The sequence below is a fragment of the Triplophysa rosa genome, linkage group LG7 (assembly GCF_024868665.1).
Source record: "Triplophysa rosa linkage group LG7, Trosa_1v2, whole genome shotgun sequence".
Taxonomy (NCBI): domain Eukaryota; kingdom Metazoa; phylum Chordata; class Actinopteri; order Cypriniformes; family Nemacheilidae; genus Triplophysa; species Triplophysa rosa.
The window spans coordinates 5,736,967-5,758,401 of record NC_079896.1 but is presented as its reverse complement, the minus strand read 5'-3'; the positions used below and the strand labels follow the sequence as shown (position 1 = coordinate 5,758,401).

At 37.9% G+C, this 21,435-nt stretch overlaps 1 protein-coding gene across 1 annotated transcript in view; it reads right to left on the bottom strand.

The window, feature by feature from the left end:
* cntn3b (contactin 3b) overlaps positions 1 to 21,435 on the bottom strand; it is a 63,504-nt gene that overhangs the window by 20,092 nt on the left and 21,977 nt on the right. The window contains exons 5-13 of the mRNA XM_057338327.1: positions 19,959 to 20,054; positions 13,368 to 13,571; positions 11,865 to 11,967; positions 10,193 to 10,377; positions 6,300 to 6,436; positions 4,156 to 4,285; positions 3,492 to 3,642; positions 3,279 to 3,406; positions 1,456 to 1,631 (exon numbers count right to left, since the gene is read on the bottom strand). Of these exons, the coding sequence (XP_057194310.1) occupies positions 1,456 to 1,631; positions 3,279 to 3,406; positions 3,492 to 3,642; positions 4,156 to 4,285; positions 6,300 to 6,436; positions 10,193 to 10,377; positions 11,865 to 11,967; positions 13,368 to 13,571; positions 19,959 to 20,054 (1,310 nt within the window). The remainder of the gene's footprint in view (positions 1 to 1,455; positions 1,632 to 3,278; positions 3,407 to 3,491; positions 3,643 to 4,155; positions 4,286 to 6,299; positions 6,437 to 10,192; positions 10,378 to 11,864; positions 11,968 to 13,367; positions 13,572 to 19,958; positions 20,055 to 21,435) is intronic.

The following is a 21,435-nucleotide window of genomic DNA, read 5'->3' as shown; positions in this document are numbered from 1 at the left end:
AAAAGATCCTCATGTATGAACTTTACATGACCAACATCACATGACAATACCCAGACATCCTTCCAATTCATTCCAAACCTTCTGTATGTAGGTTTTACATCTCAAAACGGTCCCTGAATGAACACTGTACTTATTAAAACCCGTTTTGCTTCAACTATTTTTCAACACACAGGAAAACAAAAGAGTCGAAACTGAAAAATGTAATGCACGTTCTGCAAAACACAAAGCCTTTTTCAAGGCAGGATTTCGATTTATTTGAGTCGTGCTGTACAAGAAATTGTCTCCCCCGAGATGTAACAATGTCCCGTGGAGCTGTAAGGGTAAAATGGGAACAAGACTTTTAATTGATGTGGCCTGTTTTCTTGCTTCATTCTGTAGAGAGATTCTGTTTGGGATACATGTTGAATCATTCACATTCAATGTAGGTCAAATGAATAAATGACAGAGAACAAGAAAGCAAAATTAAAACAGTGTAATGGCCATATAAATCTCTTTAAGGGGACAATTTGGTTTAAATAGCTTCTAGTCCAACACAACAACAAGTAGATTAAAAACCCAAGCAAACAACCTGTGTGTGTGTCATGGCTCTGCTTCATTTAGTCATGTTTTTCTTGGTCCTGTAGCAGAGCCATGACAAAGCCTTTGGTTATGTGTGGAGAGAAACATATTATTGTCCTTTTGACAATAATATACGTTCTCTCCAGTGTCTTGTCATTGGCCCTGCCCCTCTCGTTTCCTTGTTATCTTTCCTTGAGTGTTTGATTACCCACACCTGCCCTGTGTCATTATCCCTCGTTTGTCTTACCCTTTAAATAGTCCTCATGTTTCATTGTCTTGTGTTCGTGGATTGCGTGTTGTACTTTGGTCCATGTGTGCCTTGTGCCTTGTTCGGTCTGTTCCTGCTCCCCGTTTAGTGTTGGTATTTGTTTATAGTATTCTTGTTATTTTTGACCTTGTTTTGTCTTGCCCCCTCATGGAAGTTTTTGTTTGTATTTATTCTTAGTTGATTTTCCCCCATAGTGGGTTTTTGTTTTGTCTTGGAATTTGTTATTAATAAATATTATCTGTTAACCCCTTCACTGCCATTGCCTGCATTTGGGTTCTTCTCCACGCACCGTCGTGACAGTGTGTTTTTTTACTACTGTACCTTTAAAAGGATAATTCACCCCCCCCAAAAAATCATTTAATCACCTTCTTGTCGTTCAAAACCTGTACATGACTCTTTCTTCTGTGGAACACAAAAGAGGACATTTTGAAAAATATTTGAGTGGTTTTGTGTCCATACAATGGATGTAAATGGGGGACAATGTTATTCGGTTACCGACATTCTTCAAAATATCTTCTTTTGATTTCTAGCATTATTTTCCCTTAAAGTATTTCACGGTTGGAACTGGTGGTGTGGGACGAGGGTGCTGAGGTTGCAATAACGGCCTAAACACACAATTCAATACTCACCCCTCCAACTCTTTCAAAGTGGTCCGCGTCTTGATTAAAATCAATAGGCTGACCGTTAAAGGCCCATGAGAAGGCCACGTCCAGGGCTGGATCAGCGGTCACCTGACAGGGCAGCACGATGCTCTCGCCCACAGTGATCTCTGTGCTGATAGGACCCTGGCTGATCCTCGTGGGCTCTGTTAAAATGACAACACAGTCGGATAAATCTCTGGGAGACAATTAAAGTGTAAGAAGACCCTCTGTGACCGTGCAAATAATTGGACAACTTTCATTTTTTTGAGCAATTGAAATTAATACATTTTTAATTATTTATTAAAACAAAGCAATGGTTTGACTTCAGATTAAAGATTATGATATAAATCATCTAAAATTGAATCGCTGTTGTTGGTGTTTTATAAAAGTCGCTTGAGGCTCTGTAGTCGGAACCTCGGTGAACACCCCGCACTGTCTGTTTGTATTAAAACATTACCACTTAATAAAACATTATTGTGGTACAATATATCTATATATACAATATACTGATGTAAAAACAAACTGTTGCCCAAAAGGCTCTTTCTTTCAAGGTAGGCAGCGAAAACCACCAGACCTTTTGCAGGAGTCAAATGCCTGGCTATAATAAAACAAAATGGTTTATTGCTGTATTAAATAATCGTAATTTCAAGGTACTACACATTTGGATTTTTAGCTTCTGTCGTTCCATACTGAACCCCGGTAATTTAGGGAGAACATAATGCGAGATGTTTAATAAGAGCAAAATAAATTGGTGGAGCTAAAACAGGTGGGGCCACTTTGTAAAAGAAAGGTCATTCTAATTATATTATATTAAGGGGGTCAACTGTCGGTGCATGAAAAAACCACGTAATGAGTGAAAAACACAAGAAAGAAAAACAACGTATATGCTCCTACACATTCTCAACGATACACTACAAAGCTAATGAGCTTCTACTGATTTACATTAACAATACTGCCGATTAAACAGCTAACCAATATAATGAACAATAAAAGTGAGAAATAACATTGTTCTGTAGCGTAATGAGATGATAGTCCGCACGGATAATGGCCACGGCAATTAAGAATGACCTTAACTATGAATAATTAGATAAACAGATGTGTGTGTAGGATCGAAGCAAGAGGGCAAGCATGCTATAAAAATCCTTAGAGAAAAAATCTAATACCTCTGTTATACAGACAGCTCTCTTAATGTGAGTTTGAAGAGATCTCATATTTTTTTCTGACATTGAAAAAAGCTATTTGTCTTGAAGTACTGTAGAAGTATTGTGCAACGCTCCTCAGCAGTGGCTCGATTATATAAAACAAATCTTAAAGCGTGTGATTTTTTGCACTTGAAAGGCTGAAAGAACGACAATGGAAATTTGACAGAACAGAGCTGTCAGATGGCTAATGCATTTTGTGAAGTAGCTGAAGTGATGTGGCACGATAAGAGACAGAAGTGACATGTCTTTCAAAACTATTTATAGTTGAATGATCAAGAATGCAGTATTTAAAGAGTCAACTGCATTGTTTCATGTCTGGCCTGCAAAATTATGCTGGTTTTCATCAGAAAAGACTAAAGATTAATAAAAAAAAGTCAAAATCTTTTGAAAGAGTGTTCAAAAAATTTCTTTGACTGCATAGATACAATGTTTCTGTTTTGCCAAATTTTTATTCAAGAGCAGTGGATTGGGAACAGAAAATGAAGATTGTGGTTTGGACAATGTCATTCAACAGATTCGAACCCATATTGCTCACCTGAGCACCACAACTCAACAAGGGGGACACATGCGCTAACCGCTAAGCCTCGGTTCCGAAGATCAAATACTCACCGGTGATCACCAGTTTTCTGGTTGTGCTTGCGGTGCCAAACTGGTTTTTCGCGACGCATGTGTAACTACCTCCATCTCGCTTAGTTACGTTGGCAATCTTAAGTGTCCCATTGGCGAAGAGAGAAATCCTTAAATGGAAATAAATTGTTCAACTTCACAAAAGAGGAACGTGGTCAAAGCGGTGAATGAAAAAAGTCGTAGTTGTGACAGTACCTTTCATTTCTTTGCAGTACCTCACTCCCTCTCTTCCACAGGCTAATGGCTCTGGGCGACGCACGTGGCCTGCAGTCTAAGGTAACATCACTACCCGTGCGGGCCTTAAGCACACGGCTCAAAGGATTCTGGGAAAAACTGGGAGAAGAGGCTGTAGGCGAAAGAAAGATTTGGCTAAGACTCGCACTCAAAGGCTCGACGAAATCTGTGATGAACAGCGACTGACGTTCAAACAGCCTCTGGCAGAAGACGAGAAAAGCCTTTTAGAGAAGTCGAAAGGACTTAACAAATAGAGCTACCCGCTTCCAGTGGCTTCTTCCGGGCCATTTATCTTCAACCAAACTTACATTTTACAGCATTCTGTCTTCCAAAGAAGCCATTCATTAGACGCTGGCCCGCATGCACAATACCAACCAATGTGTCATGATTAAAACGAATGAATGAATTCAGGACGCGCAGACATCCTGAAGTATCAGAATCAATATTGGCGGAAAAATGAGTTTGGAATGAAGCACTCCATCAGACGGACGTTTTCAATGCCGCCCAGAGTAACCTTTTGAGCGATGTGGCTCAGCAAATTGAGCCTGGGCTCTGACTAGACAATAAAAGTTTTATCATTCAAATGAAGGATGGAGAGCGGGCAGAAAAAAAATAGCTGCCGTACCGAGTACCAGCAGTTCGGCGCTGGAATAAATGATCCCGTGCTTGTTCTCTGCCACACACTGGTACATCCCAACATCCGAAAGATTCAGCGAGGAGATGAAAAGGGCGCCGTTCTCTATCTGCGCTCGGCCCTGTAAACACAAACAAGAAAACATCAAAAAACAAAAGTAGACTTGAATGACAAGAATGGTTGCAATAACGTTCTGGGTGGTTTTTAGTGTGTTGCTGTGGTTGCTAGGGTGGTTCCTGGCCCATATTAAAAACAGCAATTTTATTCTGGGTCATGATATTTAACGTTGCTTAAATCTTTGTTAGGGCTGCAAAATATATCAAAATTGTCGAAAAATAGACAATATAAACAAACATTATGTGTTTCAGGTATTGCTTTCCTGCCGTGTTTGATTACCCTCACCTGCCCTGTGTCGTTATCCTTCGTTTGTCTTCCCTATTTAATGTTTCTTTGTCCTGTGCTCGTGGATTGTGTATATGTACGTGTACCCTGTACCTGTGCGTGTTTAGGTGCTTGTTTGCCTGTTCCCTGTTTATGACGTTGTGTCATCTCACGCTTGTGGATTTGTTCCAGTCTAGTCAGTCTTTGTAAGTGTTTAATGTAGTTCTAGTTTATGTCTAGTATGTTCTAGTTTAGTCCATGTTCTGTCGTGTTTAAGTTATATTATCCTGTTATTTTTATGCCCCATCGTGGGTCTTTGTTTTATATACAGTATATATATACAGTATATATATATATTCTTAGTTTCGTTTTTTCCCCATCGAGGGAGTTTTGTTTTGTTATTTGTTTGTAAACTACCCCTGTTAACCCCTTACCTGCCGTTGCCTGCATTTGGGTTCTGTCTTCCACGTATACCGTGACATAACTTCCGGTAGACGGTAGAATTTAATTTAATTTAATACCATTAATATCGATCAAATATTAACATAAATTAAAATGTATATAAATTATATATAAAATAAATAGTTATATAATAACCAAACACAGACCGGAAGTTAACTTCGGGCCAGCCGTGTGCGTCCGATGAAACCGTTTATTGCCAAAGTGAATATCGCAATGGAAATACTTAATTATAATAACCTATAATTTAATATATCCATTACAAAATGTTGTAAAATAAAAATTGATTTTATGTATTTATAGTTAAAACTGATTTTACAAACTTAAAGCATTATCGCATCACATTATTTATAAGTTATACATAAGTTATCACTAATCACATTTTTCTTCAATATCGTGCAGCACCAATTTCTGGGATTGTTTCCACTTATTTTACTATTCAAACCAAACCAAACATATTAATTACTCATCTTGCACTATAAATTTCTGTCCAATCAAATACTTTGTCCAATAAAAAATTACTCACCCTTTAATATCGTAATTTTACACGGTATTAAAGGTGGCACCCTGAGCCGTTTTAATACAACACTGTACACAAATTATGAAGACAAGGCATTCACAATTCTTTCAATACACAAACTATCCACAGCCCAGAGGTGCATGCACACCTTTTGTTGTAATACCGCCGCACTCTAAAATTGCTATAAACGCGCTAAAAAAAGAGTTTAGAAGAGAATGAAGGTTATTAGAGAGGAAAAGTAAAACGCTGACCCAACGCTTCACTGAACAGAAAAGAAATGTTGAAAACAGCAGCGAAATACTAATGGGCAGTTCATTTGGCATGGGCTCCCAGTCGGAAAAGCGTGCGAGACAGGTAGAGAAGTGTTGAGCTGATGGTTCTGCTAATGGCATGGTGGACATTAAGCTTATCAGCTTTTCTTAAGGGCTGAACTCAGCACAAAGAGTTACAAGCAGAGATTGACGTGATGTGGGATGGAAGGTCGGGGTGGAGGCATAAACTCGCTCTGTCTGAATGCAGGTCACATCTAATGGTGTCTCTCTAAAGCCTTTTAACTCCACCGATGTCATGGGAGCCTCTCTTAAACAGTTGTTGTCTCTGATCTCATTCAAGGCTGATAAAACTCATTTTGGTCTTATTATTTTCAAGCAATGGCATTTTAATCTCATGCATGAGAGTTTTCGGCGGTCTCTGGCAGGCTGTTTGTGTGTTGACCTTGAACTCAAAGCAGATCATGTTTTGGTCTTATTAGGCTCCTGCTATAGCCTCGAGGTACCTCAGACATGAGAGTCTCTCCATTCTTCAGCCAGGTATAGGAGGGCTTTGGTTTTCCATTGGCTTTGCACTCCCAAAGCAGATTCTCCTCAATGGACAATGCCGTGTCCGTCACCGCCTGCAGCCAATGAGGTGTCGCTGAGGAAACAGATGCAGAAGTATGGCATATTAAACAAAGGATGATAGACAGATTCAAGAATACTCATAAATTGAATGTTACAATTGCATTTCAAAACCACTCACGTTACCCAAGGCTAATGAATTCAATTGTGGCGACAGACGAAATTAAAGGAACAGCACATCATTCTATCATCACTCAAGCACTCTTATGCTAATCTAAAACTGAATGGTATCTTTTGACTTTTATTCTGTAAGGAGATGCTTGTAAGAATGTTCTGGGCTGCGTTTCCCGATAACGTTGTCTCTTAGCGCATTACGAAGACTCTAAAGGTACACCTTAACTCAAGTTATACCTTTTCTAGGCGTGTTCCCCGAACTATACCTTTTGAGGTTACTTAAGGTAAACCTTCTTAAGTGCGACGTTAGCAGGTGCTGTCCATGGCGGTGGTGCTGAATAGGTTGATATTGATGCCTCGAGAATCGATTGTTCGCTCTACCTTGCGTTATAGAGTGGGTAAAGTATTGAGAAAACAATGTTTATTATAAAGAAACGCTTCAGAAATAGTAGAAATTGCATTTATCAGGGCTCACTGAAATAGTATAAATAAAGAAAGAAATATGTGTGTGTGTGTGTGTATTTATAATTTTGCAAGTGTCCGATCCCGCACCCTCGCGGCCAAACGTTTTCTGCGTTAACCAGCCACATTAACTGGCTGTTTGGCTTCGCTTGTTTTTGAAAGGGTCATTTATATTCTCATAGTTTGCCATCTTGTGTTAATGTTCTCCACGATCTGTGTTGATTCACATTATTGGCTTAAATCACTCATTTGTGTATAGGGATAAGTGTCCCATCCAGAATGCCAATCACTCGCGGGACACCCGCAATGGCATGGAAGCCTTGATGTGCCTCCATCACGTCGTGCCTGGCGAAAGGCATACGTATGTAATCGTGGCATGACGGAGCAGGATGTTTGTCACTGAGTGAACGCACCGCCACACCGAGGTCTTTCTCATCCCATATTCATCCCCAAACACCTCCAGAAAACTCCCCACGGCATAAAAACGAAGAGCCGCCACGCAGCAGCTGATTTTCGGGGCTGAGGGGGTAGCTCCGTTGAGTTTGTCTCGACAAAGTTGGGCCAACAAGATAAATTTGCTAAATTTGTGTAGAATTTTCTCTTCTGACATGGTAGCCAGGGGACTAAAATGTTCTCTAATGAAATTGTGCAAATACACTAACTGGCTCCGCGGACGGCGCCGTCTTTGATTTAAGACAACGATTCGCTGTCTCGTTGCCATAGTTTGACCAAACTCCCCATAACATTCATTCCCTTTATATAGACTACGCCTTTCCTGCTGATGTGCCTTGGGATAATAGGCTGTAATTAAAAACGCTAACAACCATCAGTGTATGACAATTTTATTCATGAAAACACTTCAATAGCCTACACTGAGTGTATTAAACCCGAGTATTTTATTTGTAAAATTAAAACTAAGTTAAAGTAAAAATGTAAATTTAATACTAAATAGAATTTTATATTAAATTATTATATTAAATTTTATATGTGAAATTAAACTACGATGTAGAAAAGTTTTTTGCATAGCGGTATGAACCATCAAAGGAGATAAGGTCCAGACCAACCTTACGAAAGTATGACTTACAGAAGGTATACTTAACTAAGAAGGTTTCGGGAAACACATATTAACGATAAGGTACAGCTTAAGGTATAACTTAAGAACGACGTAGCGTTAAGAAGGTTTCGGGAAACGCAGCCCTGGTCATTTTTTCTATAGAATGAAATAGAATAGGGCTGTCTAGTGCCAAACTTGACAAACAAGCACCATAAAAGTAGTCCATGACTCATGTGTTCTGAAGCCGTATGACAGCTTAGCGATCCACTGCAGTTTTCAAGTCATTTGTGTGACGCACATTCAAATATCCCTTAAGATGCATGACAGCAGGTTCAACGTCAACACTCAACAACCTCAAACCTGGCTCTATGTGTCCTTAAGCCCATACCTGATTTACCATGGAAAAAAATCGTAATTCCTATTTTTTGTATAGTTGGATTATAAAGTAAATGATGACAAAATTGTGGATGAACTACTACTTTAAAAAAGGGGTGTAAATCGGACAGTTCATCACGATACGATACGATATAGATTTTCTCCACCAGTGATGCAATATTTGCCGATACCTCAGAAATTTCTGCGATATGATTACGATGAATTTATCGATGTTTTGATATTAATTGCCTAGTTTACAGAAGCAGTTACATTTTGATAACTCACAAATGCAACCAAAATACATCAAAGGAACGTTTTATTAAACTCTTTTGCACACTCTCTGTCCTAAATTGGACCTTTACAACAACAAACTAACAAAAAATACACTTAGACAGAGGTAACGTGAGGAATGAAGACGTGTACAGTGTCAAAATAAAGGTACCTCATATCGGTATTTTATGTGTGGCATCAGTGCATTGTATTGTTAGAAATTTTAACTTTGCATCGATCCATATCGATGTACTGTTACACCCCTAAAATTGTTATCGTTACAGTTTTCTTTATAGTTATTATTTTTGGTGTGCACAGACAACCCACCACTAATGCAACGTTTCACAAAAATTTGTCCGCCTCGCAATGATTGGCCACGCACCCACTCGCTAGTCAGAAAAATGTTGACAAGATGCTTGCCGCTCAGACGAAAACAAAGAATAGCCGACCCATTTCACAAGAGCCAAATGAATATGAATTTAACCACTGAAGTGAGACACACGTTGAATATGTCAATTCTATCACACTCAGGGCACATGTTCAGTTCCATGCTACAAATCCTCTGACCTCCTTCTAAAAGCTTATTATCCTGTTGCCTGGCAGACCCTCCAGTGCCTGTGTACCGAATCTTGAGTTCAATTAACAAAATCACATAATTGCGTTCCCCTCCAAAAATCTCATTTCAAAAGGCACAGAATAAAACCTCCGAATCATTTAATGCCAATGCTAATCGAGTGTTTTTCACGTTGCTGCCTTTTGCAAATCAAACAGCGAAACAGAAAATCTACTCTGACATGGCGAAGTTTAAAATTACTCTACAAAACATCATCACTGCTTTGTATTGTGTCCCACGAACAAAAATTGCACTATACAATTATTACAGTTAGGGAAGTTTTAAAAGGACTCTTAATATACTTTTAATATAGGTTTTATGTTTTATAAAGGGTAAAAACTGTATAAAATTATGAATATGACAATGGTAGCTGTTTTAGTTAAGCATGACTTTTCATAGAATGTCACCCTGACCTTCTAGACAGTGGTGCTGTTAACATGTGATCACGTAAATGATAAAATGTCACGTCTCCCAAGGACACACCAGTCATAGGATGTTTGTTATGACATGTCCCCACTTTGAACTATGACACAGAGGTTAAAATAAATTGTGTGCCAATTTAAATGCCATAATTACCATGAAACATGTTATCAAAATTCTATTCTCTTTTTTCTCCATTTTTTATACTTATCAATATTTATCATCCAGATGAAGAATCAATGTACAAAAATAAAATGTGGCTAAAACAGCATATTGCTAGCTCCTAAACGACATTGTTTTTATTTTTAACAATTAATTTTACTGTACTTCTTTTCAGATTATCCAGAACAACTATGACATTTGATGATATTTATAATTGTCTCAAAGTTTAAATGGCAGGTATGATTATGGGTGGAAATCAAAGAAGTATTAAATTAAAATTCATTAAAAAACAAACAACCTACCATGGAAAGACACTCGACCCCGTGCCGAATTCTTGCCCCGACTGTTTTCTGCTATACACTCATACGTCCCAGTATCCTCCTGCTGAAAATTCGGAATCTCCAGAATGGCATTGGAATTCTTCAGTTTGACTTTGCTTGGAAACGGGGCGTCGCTGGTTTTTCTCCAGCTGATCTTAGGAACTGGACTGCGGAACCAGAAAACTACCATTAAAACACTAATCTCCTTGGAAACGCACTTTCCTACCTCACAAAAATCCATCTGTGACAAATTCCAAAGCAAAATTCCAGTGTTGTAGCTTAAGGAAACATTTAGCTCCGTTAAAAGAAATCAATTTCCCTCCACTTCTTTATAGCTGTACCCTATTAGGGAAATGTGCGTGTGAATAGATCTGATTCATGTTTGGATCTGGGGTGATGTGCTTCTTGTATAATCTCAAAAGCTATCATCTCCAGCTCTTTGAAAACCTGTATTTTGCCTCTTTCTAAGTGCCGAGCCTTCTGCCCTGCTTTGAAAAGAAGCTTCCAGCTCCATTTCCACACTATTTAAGGAGTAAATCTTATGGGTCATTGCACTCTGCAAAGCAGGACATTATAGTCAAAAGCCTTTCCTAAAAATCCTCCTTGACAGACGGTAAACCGCATTAAGAGCGAACCTGAAGTGCTGAGCGCAATTTCTGTATTAATATATTATGTTATAATTAAGCGAGGATGTACTCTTATGCACTTATACACAAAACAATAGACTACAATTTAGATACTTCATTAATACAATACTTCACATTTTTCAATTGAACAGTGTGCAAATCGATGCCTATACTATTATGTGCAACATAGCTCAAATTTGAAAGAGAATCACCCAAAAATGAAAAAGACATACAAAATACAAAAGATATTGTGATATTTTGAAGAACGCTGGTAATAAGATAACATTGACACCTATTGACTTCTACTATGTGGACACAAAACCACCAAGACATTTCTCAAAATATCTTCTTTTGTGTTCCACAGAAGAAAGAGTCACAAATAGATTTTGAGTGACATGAGGGTGAATAAATAATGACAGAATTTTGTCTAGCTATTTTTTAAAAGCATATCTCTTTAAATGTTGGAACATAATGATACAAAACCTTTTCACAGTTAACCATAATGTTTACTTGTAAAAAAGATATAGATCCTGTCAAATTCATATACTCTAACTTATAATTACTAAGATTGCATATACAATTTTATTTCAACACTTTTCAGTTTCCTCTCCGATGTTTTTGAACAACCGTCTACTAAAGATCTGTCATAACTTGTGTCATCGATCAACATTTAGTAAAAACAACTCTATGTGGTGACAGGTTTGTTGAAAATTCCGTGCATTTAGACACTAAAGCAGCAATAGGAACCAGAATTAAGAACAACATCCAACGTATCTTTACATTTTTGTGACAGGTGTAGTTTTACAGAGACTGACTCATCTAATGTACAGTGACAGCCACAGTCTCTCACTTATAAAAAGAGAACTGACAACAAGATAATTCCATATTGACACGAAAATAAATCTACCTTTAATAAAATAATACAAACCCCAGGTTTCATGACAGACTGGTAAGAAAGAATAATAAGAAGTTATTTGTCTCAACTGGGAGGTGTTGCAAGTCATTGAACCTGCCTGCATCATACTTACTTTCCCAAAGCAAAGCATTCCAGCTTCAGTGTCGATCCTTTAGCAGCTGGGATGGTGTCTGGAAAATGAAGCTCTATTTTGGGCTCGTACTCTCCCATTGCTCCTACCGTGGGCAGACAATACACAGATGCAAACAGCTTCGTCATCTATGATTTATGATATACACGCTTTGTAGTCCAGAACACAAGCGAAACAACAACAAACGGCGAAACACAAAGACCTGTCAATAAACGGTGGAGCTGAAAAAACTGAGACACGTTATTAAAGATTTATGGAAGACATAATAAAAACAGGATCCATCTCAAATGGAAATGTGCACTCTTGAGGCGCTTTCAGGGGTATAGGTTACCGTTTTTTAAAAGAGCCCATTTAACTTCCAACAGAATGGCATTAAAACCATCCGTGACATTTGCGAATAAAGACCTCTTATAAAAATGCCACTTGTTCCTTTGACCCATATGAGATATTCTCCTATATGGGTCTTTAACTTAAAGGTGAAGTAATTTTCGCAGCACACTTTTGTACCATTCTTTTTATCAAATGCCCTGACTTGGCCCGTCTGGTCCACTCCTTCTGTCCAAACGAATATGAGAGCTTTAAAGTACAACCAAACCACTGGATTTGCTGAAGTTTACAATGTTAGCGGCATCAACTTTTAAAAGGATATTTTAAGGGTTTTTATAGCACTTAGTTTAACACAACAAGTGTGTTCTGCATTGTGATCAAAAGTACACATACTGTAAATAACTCCGAAAACAAAGTCCATTTCTGTAGGCTATATTTTGAAACAGTGTATAGCTATTTGTATATGTTTTTAAAGTTGATGTGCAATCTCGAACAAAAAGCAATCACTGTAAACAAAAAAGTTAATATTCCAGCAGCTTGGGTACCCGGAAATAACATAAAAAAATGAAAAGGTTTGTAAAGTAAAATGTTTTTTACGTTATTTTACACTAAATTTGCAGTCTAATTGTTTTCTACAGTGTAGTTAAAGATGCTTCTGCAGCTTACTCTAAACGTGGGTACTTCGTCTAGATTGGATTCAGAACGGTTATATAAACCGTAAAGTATTTGCTGCTTTTGTATCCATGGATGCTGTTCCTTTTTAGAAGATGCCTAACAGGGCCCCTTAAAGAAAACATAGACTGCCAAAAATGTGTCACTGCCAGGGAACGTCACATAAATGGCGGAAAAATCTGTCAATGTCTGCGCTGTAAAAAATGATTAGTTGTTTTTTGTTGTTTCAACTTAAAAAAATAAGTTACCTTGTTGCCTAAAAATTTTAAGTTAGTTCAACTTAAAAATATTAGTTCACTTAATGAATTTGTTGCAAACTCATTGTGTTGACTAATATTTTTAAGTTGAACTAACTTAAAATTTTAAGGCAACAAGGTAACTTATTTTTTTAAGTTGAAACAACAAAAAACAACAAATCATTTTTTACAATGTGGAAAAGAGTTAAGTATATGTGTGTCAAACTTGATGACTGTATGCCACGCTTACCATCATTTCTCAGCACTAAAGGCGTCGGTGAACTAAACACTCTCTCCCTTGTAATAGTGTTGTTGACCACGCAGGTGTAATTCCCCACGTCCGACGGTTCCACTTTAGCTATGTACAAATTCCCCGTCTCTTGGGATACAAAGCGCCGGCTGTCCTGCTGGACGAAGTTAGGGTACTCGTTGAAGACCCAGGTGAAGGTAAGCTCTAGAGAAGATGTCACAAACAGAGCATTAACCCCGGACACATACGCTTATGCTTTTAAAAAGGTGTTGAGTCACTTTGTTCGGTAAACTCAAACTGCAAGCGGGGACGATCTGTCCATGTAACACCACTCTCATCCCCTGGGGCTGACCTCCTTAGGTTAGGTAAGGCTTACTTACAGAGCATCTCTTTCTTTGAGAGGCGGCAGGAAAGAGAGCGAAACAAACTAGATTAAAGCGCCTCGCTGGAGCTCTTATGACACATGCCCTGTCCAGCTCACCGTGGCTTGGAACGAGGGCTTCTCCTCTAGCGTCATTCATGCCTGGCTACCCCGTACTGGAAAAGGCTGAACCAGGGACAACCAAAGGCCCTGCCATAGTGCATTAGCTTGTCATCTGTAGTACACAGGGTGGGGGGACAGTCAGGAAAAAAGCTTGTGCAGATGATGCAACTGCAGATGTTGGATGTTTTCAGAGGCAGAGTGTTCGGACCAAAAGCTTTGGGGACACTGTGGCAGGCCGGTTGCCCACCAAAGACCACCAAAAGTCCAAAGAGATTGGATGGGAATTTCAGAATCAGAGTTTGGTTGCTTTAAAAACAAAAATCCAAGAGAGAAAGAGACACATTTAAAATGGTATTTCCAAAAAACAAGTCAAACAAAAAAAAAAACTGGCACTCATAACTAAAAAAGGGATGATTTCTTGTTGCCCATATTGATATCTACATTTTTATGAGGATGTGTAACAACTGTGCTCTTCACAGAAGGAAAATGAGCCAATCTTTTTTCCAACACGGCAGGGTGCATGCCATACCCCTTCCATTGTGATACGCAACACACTTGGTATGCATATTATGACATTTTCACAAAGTGAAGAGCACTAAAACTGCTGAACGAATAGCCCACAGTTTGAAAATAATCCTAGACAAGATCAAAGTTATTAGGACACGTCTGGCTCTGAATGCTTCAGACGGGTACCACTCATTCTTTCTTCGATAAATAACTCACAAAAAAAAAATGTATTTGCAACAAAAGAAAAATTTGAAGAGCAGGGCTTCATTCAATCCTTTCTGAAAAGGCACAGAGGGGCATAGATTTATATGTATGCTGAAAGTTTACAGAATTCAACAGACTAAAGCGAGGGTGGCTGTGAAAGCTATGATTGTCTGAAACCTTTTTGACAGGCATGGTACAACACAGCCACGACTTGTCAATTTTATCCACAGCCCTCAATGGCCAATCCAAATAAACCAATAGTGTCATAGAAATAATGTAGATCATGGGTGGTTTGACATCACGACATTTTGATCTGACAGATTTATAATGAGAAACAGAGAAATAAGAAATATTGCTTTTCAAAAAGTTTGATCACCTACTTTCTATTTTGCAACGTAGAGCTTATTCAGCATTGCCCTGGGAAAAATAATACAGCTTGATGCTTCCAATATTACAAGTGTAAAACAATATACAGTAGCTTCCTGCATAATGACAAAACAGGTTGGTAATAATAACCAATTTGTTTTTGAGTCAGCAATCGGAATACACATCTAGATCATGGTTGGTTTTGATATCATGTCATTTTGATCTAGCAAAAAGATGCTTTTCAAAAGGCTGAACATCTGCTATCTACTTTACAACAAAGAGCATATTCAGCATCGCCCGGGGAAAAACGTAGCTTAGATGTTTCAGATATTACAAGTGTAAAAAATATAGCCTCCACTATGATGATAAAACAGGTTGGTAATAATAACCCATTTGTTTTTGAGTTCAGCAATCTAAACAGACAGCTACACAGTGGCTAGTTTGACCCCAGAGGAAAAATGTTTTGCTAATTGGTTGCTTTTTCTAAGCTCAGGAGACATAGTTGTGATTCTCCTATGTTTCTTGATTAAGTGTCAGCAGTTTATCAGATGTTTCTCCTAAAATTCCTTAGGAGAAACAAAAAAAGAAGCAAATAAGAGATGTCTAAGAGAGTCAAAACTGAGATTGTGGTGAGAGAAGCTTGGGAAATCTCTTCATTGTCTAATTTAGGTATCAGCTTTGTCTTCCCATGTTTCTCCTAAATTCCATTAGGAGAAATAACAGTAGACACAACTGAGACATGAGAAATATCTGAGACTTAGTTGAGATTCTTATTTATCTCTCATTGTAGTATCAACAGTGTCTCAGATGTTTCTCCTAAAACTCCTTAGGATACATAAAAGTAGACTCAAGTGAGACATGAGAAAGTCATGGAAAGAAGAAAAACTGAACTTTTTATTGTTGTGTTTTTTTATGATGATGATGATGTTGATGATATTGTTTTTCACATTCATTGGACATAACCGTAGGATGAGAGACAGGAAGGGAGGAGGAGAGTACCTTTAGCTAGGATTCGAACTCATGCTGTCTGATGTGCTGCTGTGCTTCGATGTTGATGTGCTGACCACAAGGCTATGTTTCTGACAGGGATTTATCTTAGTTCAGGATACTAAGGGCTGATTATTCTCTTACACGTCTCATTTATGTTTCAGCTTTTTCTTCCGGTGCCAGCTGCAAATAATTAGTTGAATAGTTACTAAAGAACAAGTAGTAGTTGCCTTAGCATGAAATAAAATGCATTTTAAATGTGTTGTTTTTTACTATGTATAGTTTAAATGTATTAACATATTTACTGACATGACTTACTGATATAAAATTATAATTAAACGTTATTTGGAGAACTATTTATACACAATGCACATTTCTTCATGTGTTTAAATAAAAATGTGTTCTAATGTCACTTTTGATAAGGATTTTATGATACCTGCAGCATGCTTGCAATATTTCAGCACTATTTCTGCACAATTTAAGTATATTAAGTACAAAATTAGTTGTTCCAATTTAGTATGCCACAAATACAATCGCAGTGTATTTTCATTAAGTAGATAATATGTAAATAGATTTGCAGTATACTTAGCATTAAATAAATGTATTTCAAAAACATTTCTGTCAGGACCACTCTCGTCAATTATGTAACGATAGCATATATTTAGTTTAGCGGAATGAAACTGTTCTGGGCAAACTCTCTGCCCGTCCGTGCAGCCTTGCATGGACATAGCTGGAGCGCAGCAATACATGTCCCCCCCCCCACCTGGGGAACCAGAACAGTTCCTGATGCGTAACAGGATTCAATTAAAAGATCCGAAGATACAGGCAAATAAGGAGGAGATGGGGATGGAGGTGGGTTTTAAGTGCAAAACGATTGAGCAGCTGATAAGGAGCAAAGAAATGCAGCTTAAATAGGACGCAGTCTAGTGTGTGTTGTGTGACTATTGGTTAACGTTGATTAGCTGTGCCTGATGTGATCAGCTGATGCAAGCTGAACTCACGTGACCTGCCAGAACTAACGCTACACTTGATTTATTTTTCACTAGGGTAACCAAAGGGCAACCAGTCTATACCAGGCTTAAAAAAATGATGACTATTGATGACTTTTAAGACTAGTCTAAGAAGTTTTTTTAACCCCCGATATCTTACATTTAATTTTAGGAAAAATGTGTTACATTTTAAATTTCTACTAATATTGTAAATATAGAAACTATCATTTAAATAGCATTATACAATTCTGAATATCAAGGCTGACTCAATTAAATGTATCTTCAAAGCCCAGCATTGTATATGCAGTCCATATTCCAAACAAGCAATTCAATCTGATTTAGTCAAACTGAATAATTACTGTCCAAGCAGCAAGAATGACCAAATACAAAAGATAAATGTGTGAATGTTAGAGTCCTTAGCTAAGGAGAAAAGTCTGAGCACAGTGTGAGATGTTACGGAGATCTCTTAAGAAACTTTGAGGAGACAAATGTGAGAATGTTAGCGTCTCTAGCTAAGGGGAATAATCTGAGCACAGTGAGATGTTATTGAGATCTCTTATGAAACTATAGAGGAGATAAATCGGAGAATGTAAGAGTCTTTATTGAAGGAGAATAATCTGAGCACAGTGTGAGATGTTAAGCAGATCTCTTCTAAATTCCAGTGGAGACAAACATGAGAGAATGACATTTTTTGCCTCAGAAGAAACATGTGAGAAGCAGGAGACTTAACCTTATGTCTCAATTTGATGTTCATTTGATCTCATTTCTGTCTAGGAGAAAGATGTGAGATGAGAAGGAGATCTCTTGTTTGATTTTCCTTTCCTCTGGGACAGGATAGTTTGATCTAGCAGAAAACTGCAAATGTGGAGCGAGAAATTTCCTTTTCAAAAGATTTGATCCACAGTTAAAACATAATGAGTATTGCCCTAGGAAATAAAAACGTAGTTTTAAATATTACCTGCGTAAAACAATATAGCTTTCTTCAATATGATAAAACAGGTTGGTAATAATCACGAATTTATCTTTTGAGTTCAATATTTAAAAAGATAAAAAGCAACTATATACTTAAAGTAATGTGCAGCAATGTGCAGCATTAGCTCTTTTTCTAAAACTTCTAATAGTTAAACAAAACACAACAACTACAACATCGGCTTTGAAATGTGCAACGCTTAGCATTCTCCTCTGAATCCGCAACGATAAACAATTGACTACCTTCTCCGAGCAGAAAATGCGCTCTTCTAAAAAACATATTTCCCACTAATTGGGTTGAGATTTCAACTGCTTATTTCCATTTGCCACTAGGTCCTGGTCTGATTGAAAAGAAAGTGATTCAAATGAGAACGCAAATTGAAGCCGAACAAACAAAGGCTGTGGATCCGCAATCCATAGTAAATGGGTTCTTTAGAAGCTCTGTAGCTAACCGGTATGCTCACATGAGTAAAACGACCATTAGCGATTCAGAACATGTTTGCACACAACAAATTGTATTTATTACATTTCTCCTGTTTTNAGTGAGATGTTATTGAGATCTCTTATGAAACTATAGAGGAGATAAATCGGAGAATGTAAGAGTCTTTATTGAAGGAGAATAATCTGAGCACAGTGTGAGATGTTAAGCAGATCTCTTCTAAATTCCAGTGGAGACAAACATGAGAGAATGACATTTTTTTGCCTCAGAAGAAACATGTGAGAAGCAGGAGACTTAACCTTATGTCTCAATTTGATGTTCATTTGATCTCATTTCTGTCTAGGAGAAAGATGTGAGATGAGAAGGAGATCTCTTGTTTGATTTTCCTTTCCTCTGGGACAGGATAGTTTGATCTAGCAGAAAACTGCAAATGTGGAGCGAGAAATTTCCTTTTCAAAAGATTTGATCCACAGTTAAAACATAATGAGTATTGCCCTAGGAAATAAAAACGTAGTTTTAAATATTACCTGCGTAAAACAATATAGCTTTCTTCAATATGATAAAACAGGTTGGTAATAATCACGAATTTATCTTTTGAGTTCAATATTTAAAAAGATAAAAAGCAACTATATACTTAAAGTAATGTGCAGCAATGTGCAGCATTAGCTCTTTTTCTAAAACTTCTAATAGTTAAACAAAACACAACAACTACAACATCGGCTTTGAAATGTGCAACGCTTAGCATTCTCCTCTGAATCCGCAACGATAAACAATTGACTACCTTCTCCGAGCAGAAAATGCGCTCTTCTAAAAAACATATTTCCCACTAATTGGGTTGAGATTTCAACTGCTTATTTCCATTTGCCACTAGGTCCTGGTCTGATTGAAAAGAAAGTGATTCAAATGAGAACGCAAATTGAAGCCGAACAAACAAAGGCTGTGGATCCGCAATCCATAGTAAATGGGTTCTTTAGAAGCTCTGTAGCTAACCGGTATGCTCACAAGAGTAAAACGACCATTAGCGATTCAGAACATGTTTGCACACAACAAATTGTATTTATTACATTTCTCCTGTTTTAAGCACTTTTGAATTATTTAAGTCTTTGTAGTCAGTTACCCAACTGTAGCACGTTTTCAATTGCTGGTGACACAAAGGCCAAACGCACGGGTATCCTTGTTCGAAGTGTTTCTCTTCTGGGTTCTCTAATTAAACTAATGCTTAATTACAGATTTATCTCGGCAAACTATAATTGCCAGCCTATGAAACAAATTCACAACTAATTTCAGACATCTCATTTGTCGCAGTGATTGTTGCGACCTCTAATTGATATTGATGTCTCTCGCTGCATCACTCCTGTTTGCACTTGGAGTCTAATGACTTCTGTCCAATTACGGCTGGTTGAGTTACCGCCTCGGTTTTGAGCTTGAATAGGCTGCAAGCCCATATGTGGCAGCGACATCAATGACCTTCAATATAACATGATTTTGCATTGACGCCACTTCAGGTTCTAGCAGTGTGAGCACGCCTCAACACACATCCAGGTTCAGAAAGTGTAAACCAAGTATTTGCAGAAAATAATTTTTCGCTTATTCTGTACCATTTAATGTTATTGAATGCAACACAATACAGCACATCACAGACTTACCTCCAGAATGCAAAGGCGTGCCACATAACAAAACGACACCTTGACCTTCCCTCACATTCACAGCACTTCTCATCTGCGTTTTGAAGTTTTCCAAATCTGTAAAAGATGAATGCATATATGTTAATGTTTTGTATTTTTGTTATGTGAAATTCATACAGGCAAATTAGTTAATTTCTGATTTAAATGACTCAATAGTGAAGCAGTTCTTTTAAAATATTTGATAACTTTTATGAAATGTCAGGGCAGTGTAACCAGAAGGTCAAGGTTTGGCTGGTTAGCACAGGCAGGTACACATACTTATAATCAAATTATGTGAACCAGAAGCACGCTTCTCTATTCACAGCATTTTAAAAAGAAGCTGTGCATTCTGATTAAATTGAAAATATTTCATTACACCAAAGTAGATGTTTTGGCAGATACCGGTTTACCTGGCAAGCTTTAAAGGTCCAGTGTATGAAATTTAGCGGCACCTAGCGGTAAGGTCGTGAATTACAACCAACGGCTCACTCCACTCCTCCCCTTCAAAGCATTACAGCAGCTGACGCAGGGATAAGATGTCGTCACGTTTTCGCTTCTTTGCCGAAGGAGATATCGTATTTATGAAACGTGCTCTGTAGAGCAGTTTGTCCGTTTAGGGCTACTGTAGAAACAACATGGTGAATTTCATGCAAGGGGACCCACGATGTATGTAGATAGAAGTAGCTCATTGTAAGGTAATAAAAACATAACGCTTCATTATGTAAGGTCTTTATACACCTCTGAAGACCTAGTTGTGTATATTATATTGCATTTCTGTCAATAGATCCTCCAAAAAATGACACACAGCACCTTTAAAAAGCATGAAACTGACTTGCCATATGAAACCAACGTTGATTCATTTTAACACTTTCTTTTTTCTTCAAACTGCACCCTTTGTTGTGACTGACCCAATTGTTTTGCATGCTGACGCTCTCATTAAAAAATCAGCACTTTATATAATAGCAATGCAATGGAGACTAGATGTTTGTTGTAATCACTTAACCACACTGAGTCACTCGATTCTTGAGAAAGCAAAAACTGAGGAAAACCAAATCAGCGATGTTAAAAAAAACACTGGAGGGCGTCTAACAATGCAGTCTAGCGAGGTGTAGACAACATTACGGTATATGAGAACGGGATGCTAACATCATCTCCACCTACAAATAGCGGCACGCTGCATCATTACCGCACAAACACTATATGTCAATACGTGTCGACATAATCCATCCCCACAAATTAAAAAAAGGCAAAAAAAAGGAAGTTGGCAGCCAAGTCATCTGCTAATCGTAATAAAAAACCTTCTTCTTGCTCTGTGACAAAGAAATTCGGTTTTAACGACGGAAACTGGGCAGCCCTTAAGCAAACAACTAAGAGTCATGGCCTCTAACACAAAGTCAATGTGACCGATAGGACAAATTGCAGAGGTGAGAAAAAAACCCATGAAAAACAAAAGAAGAGG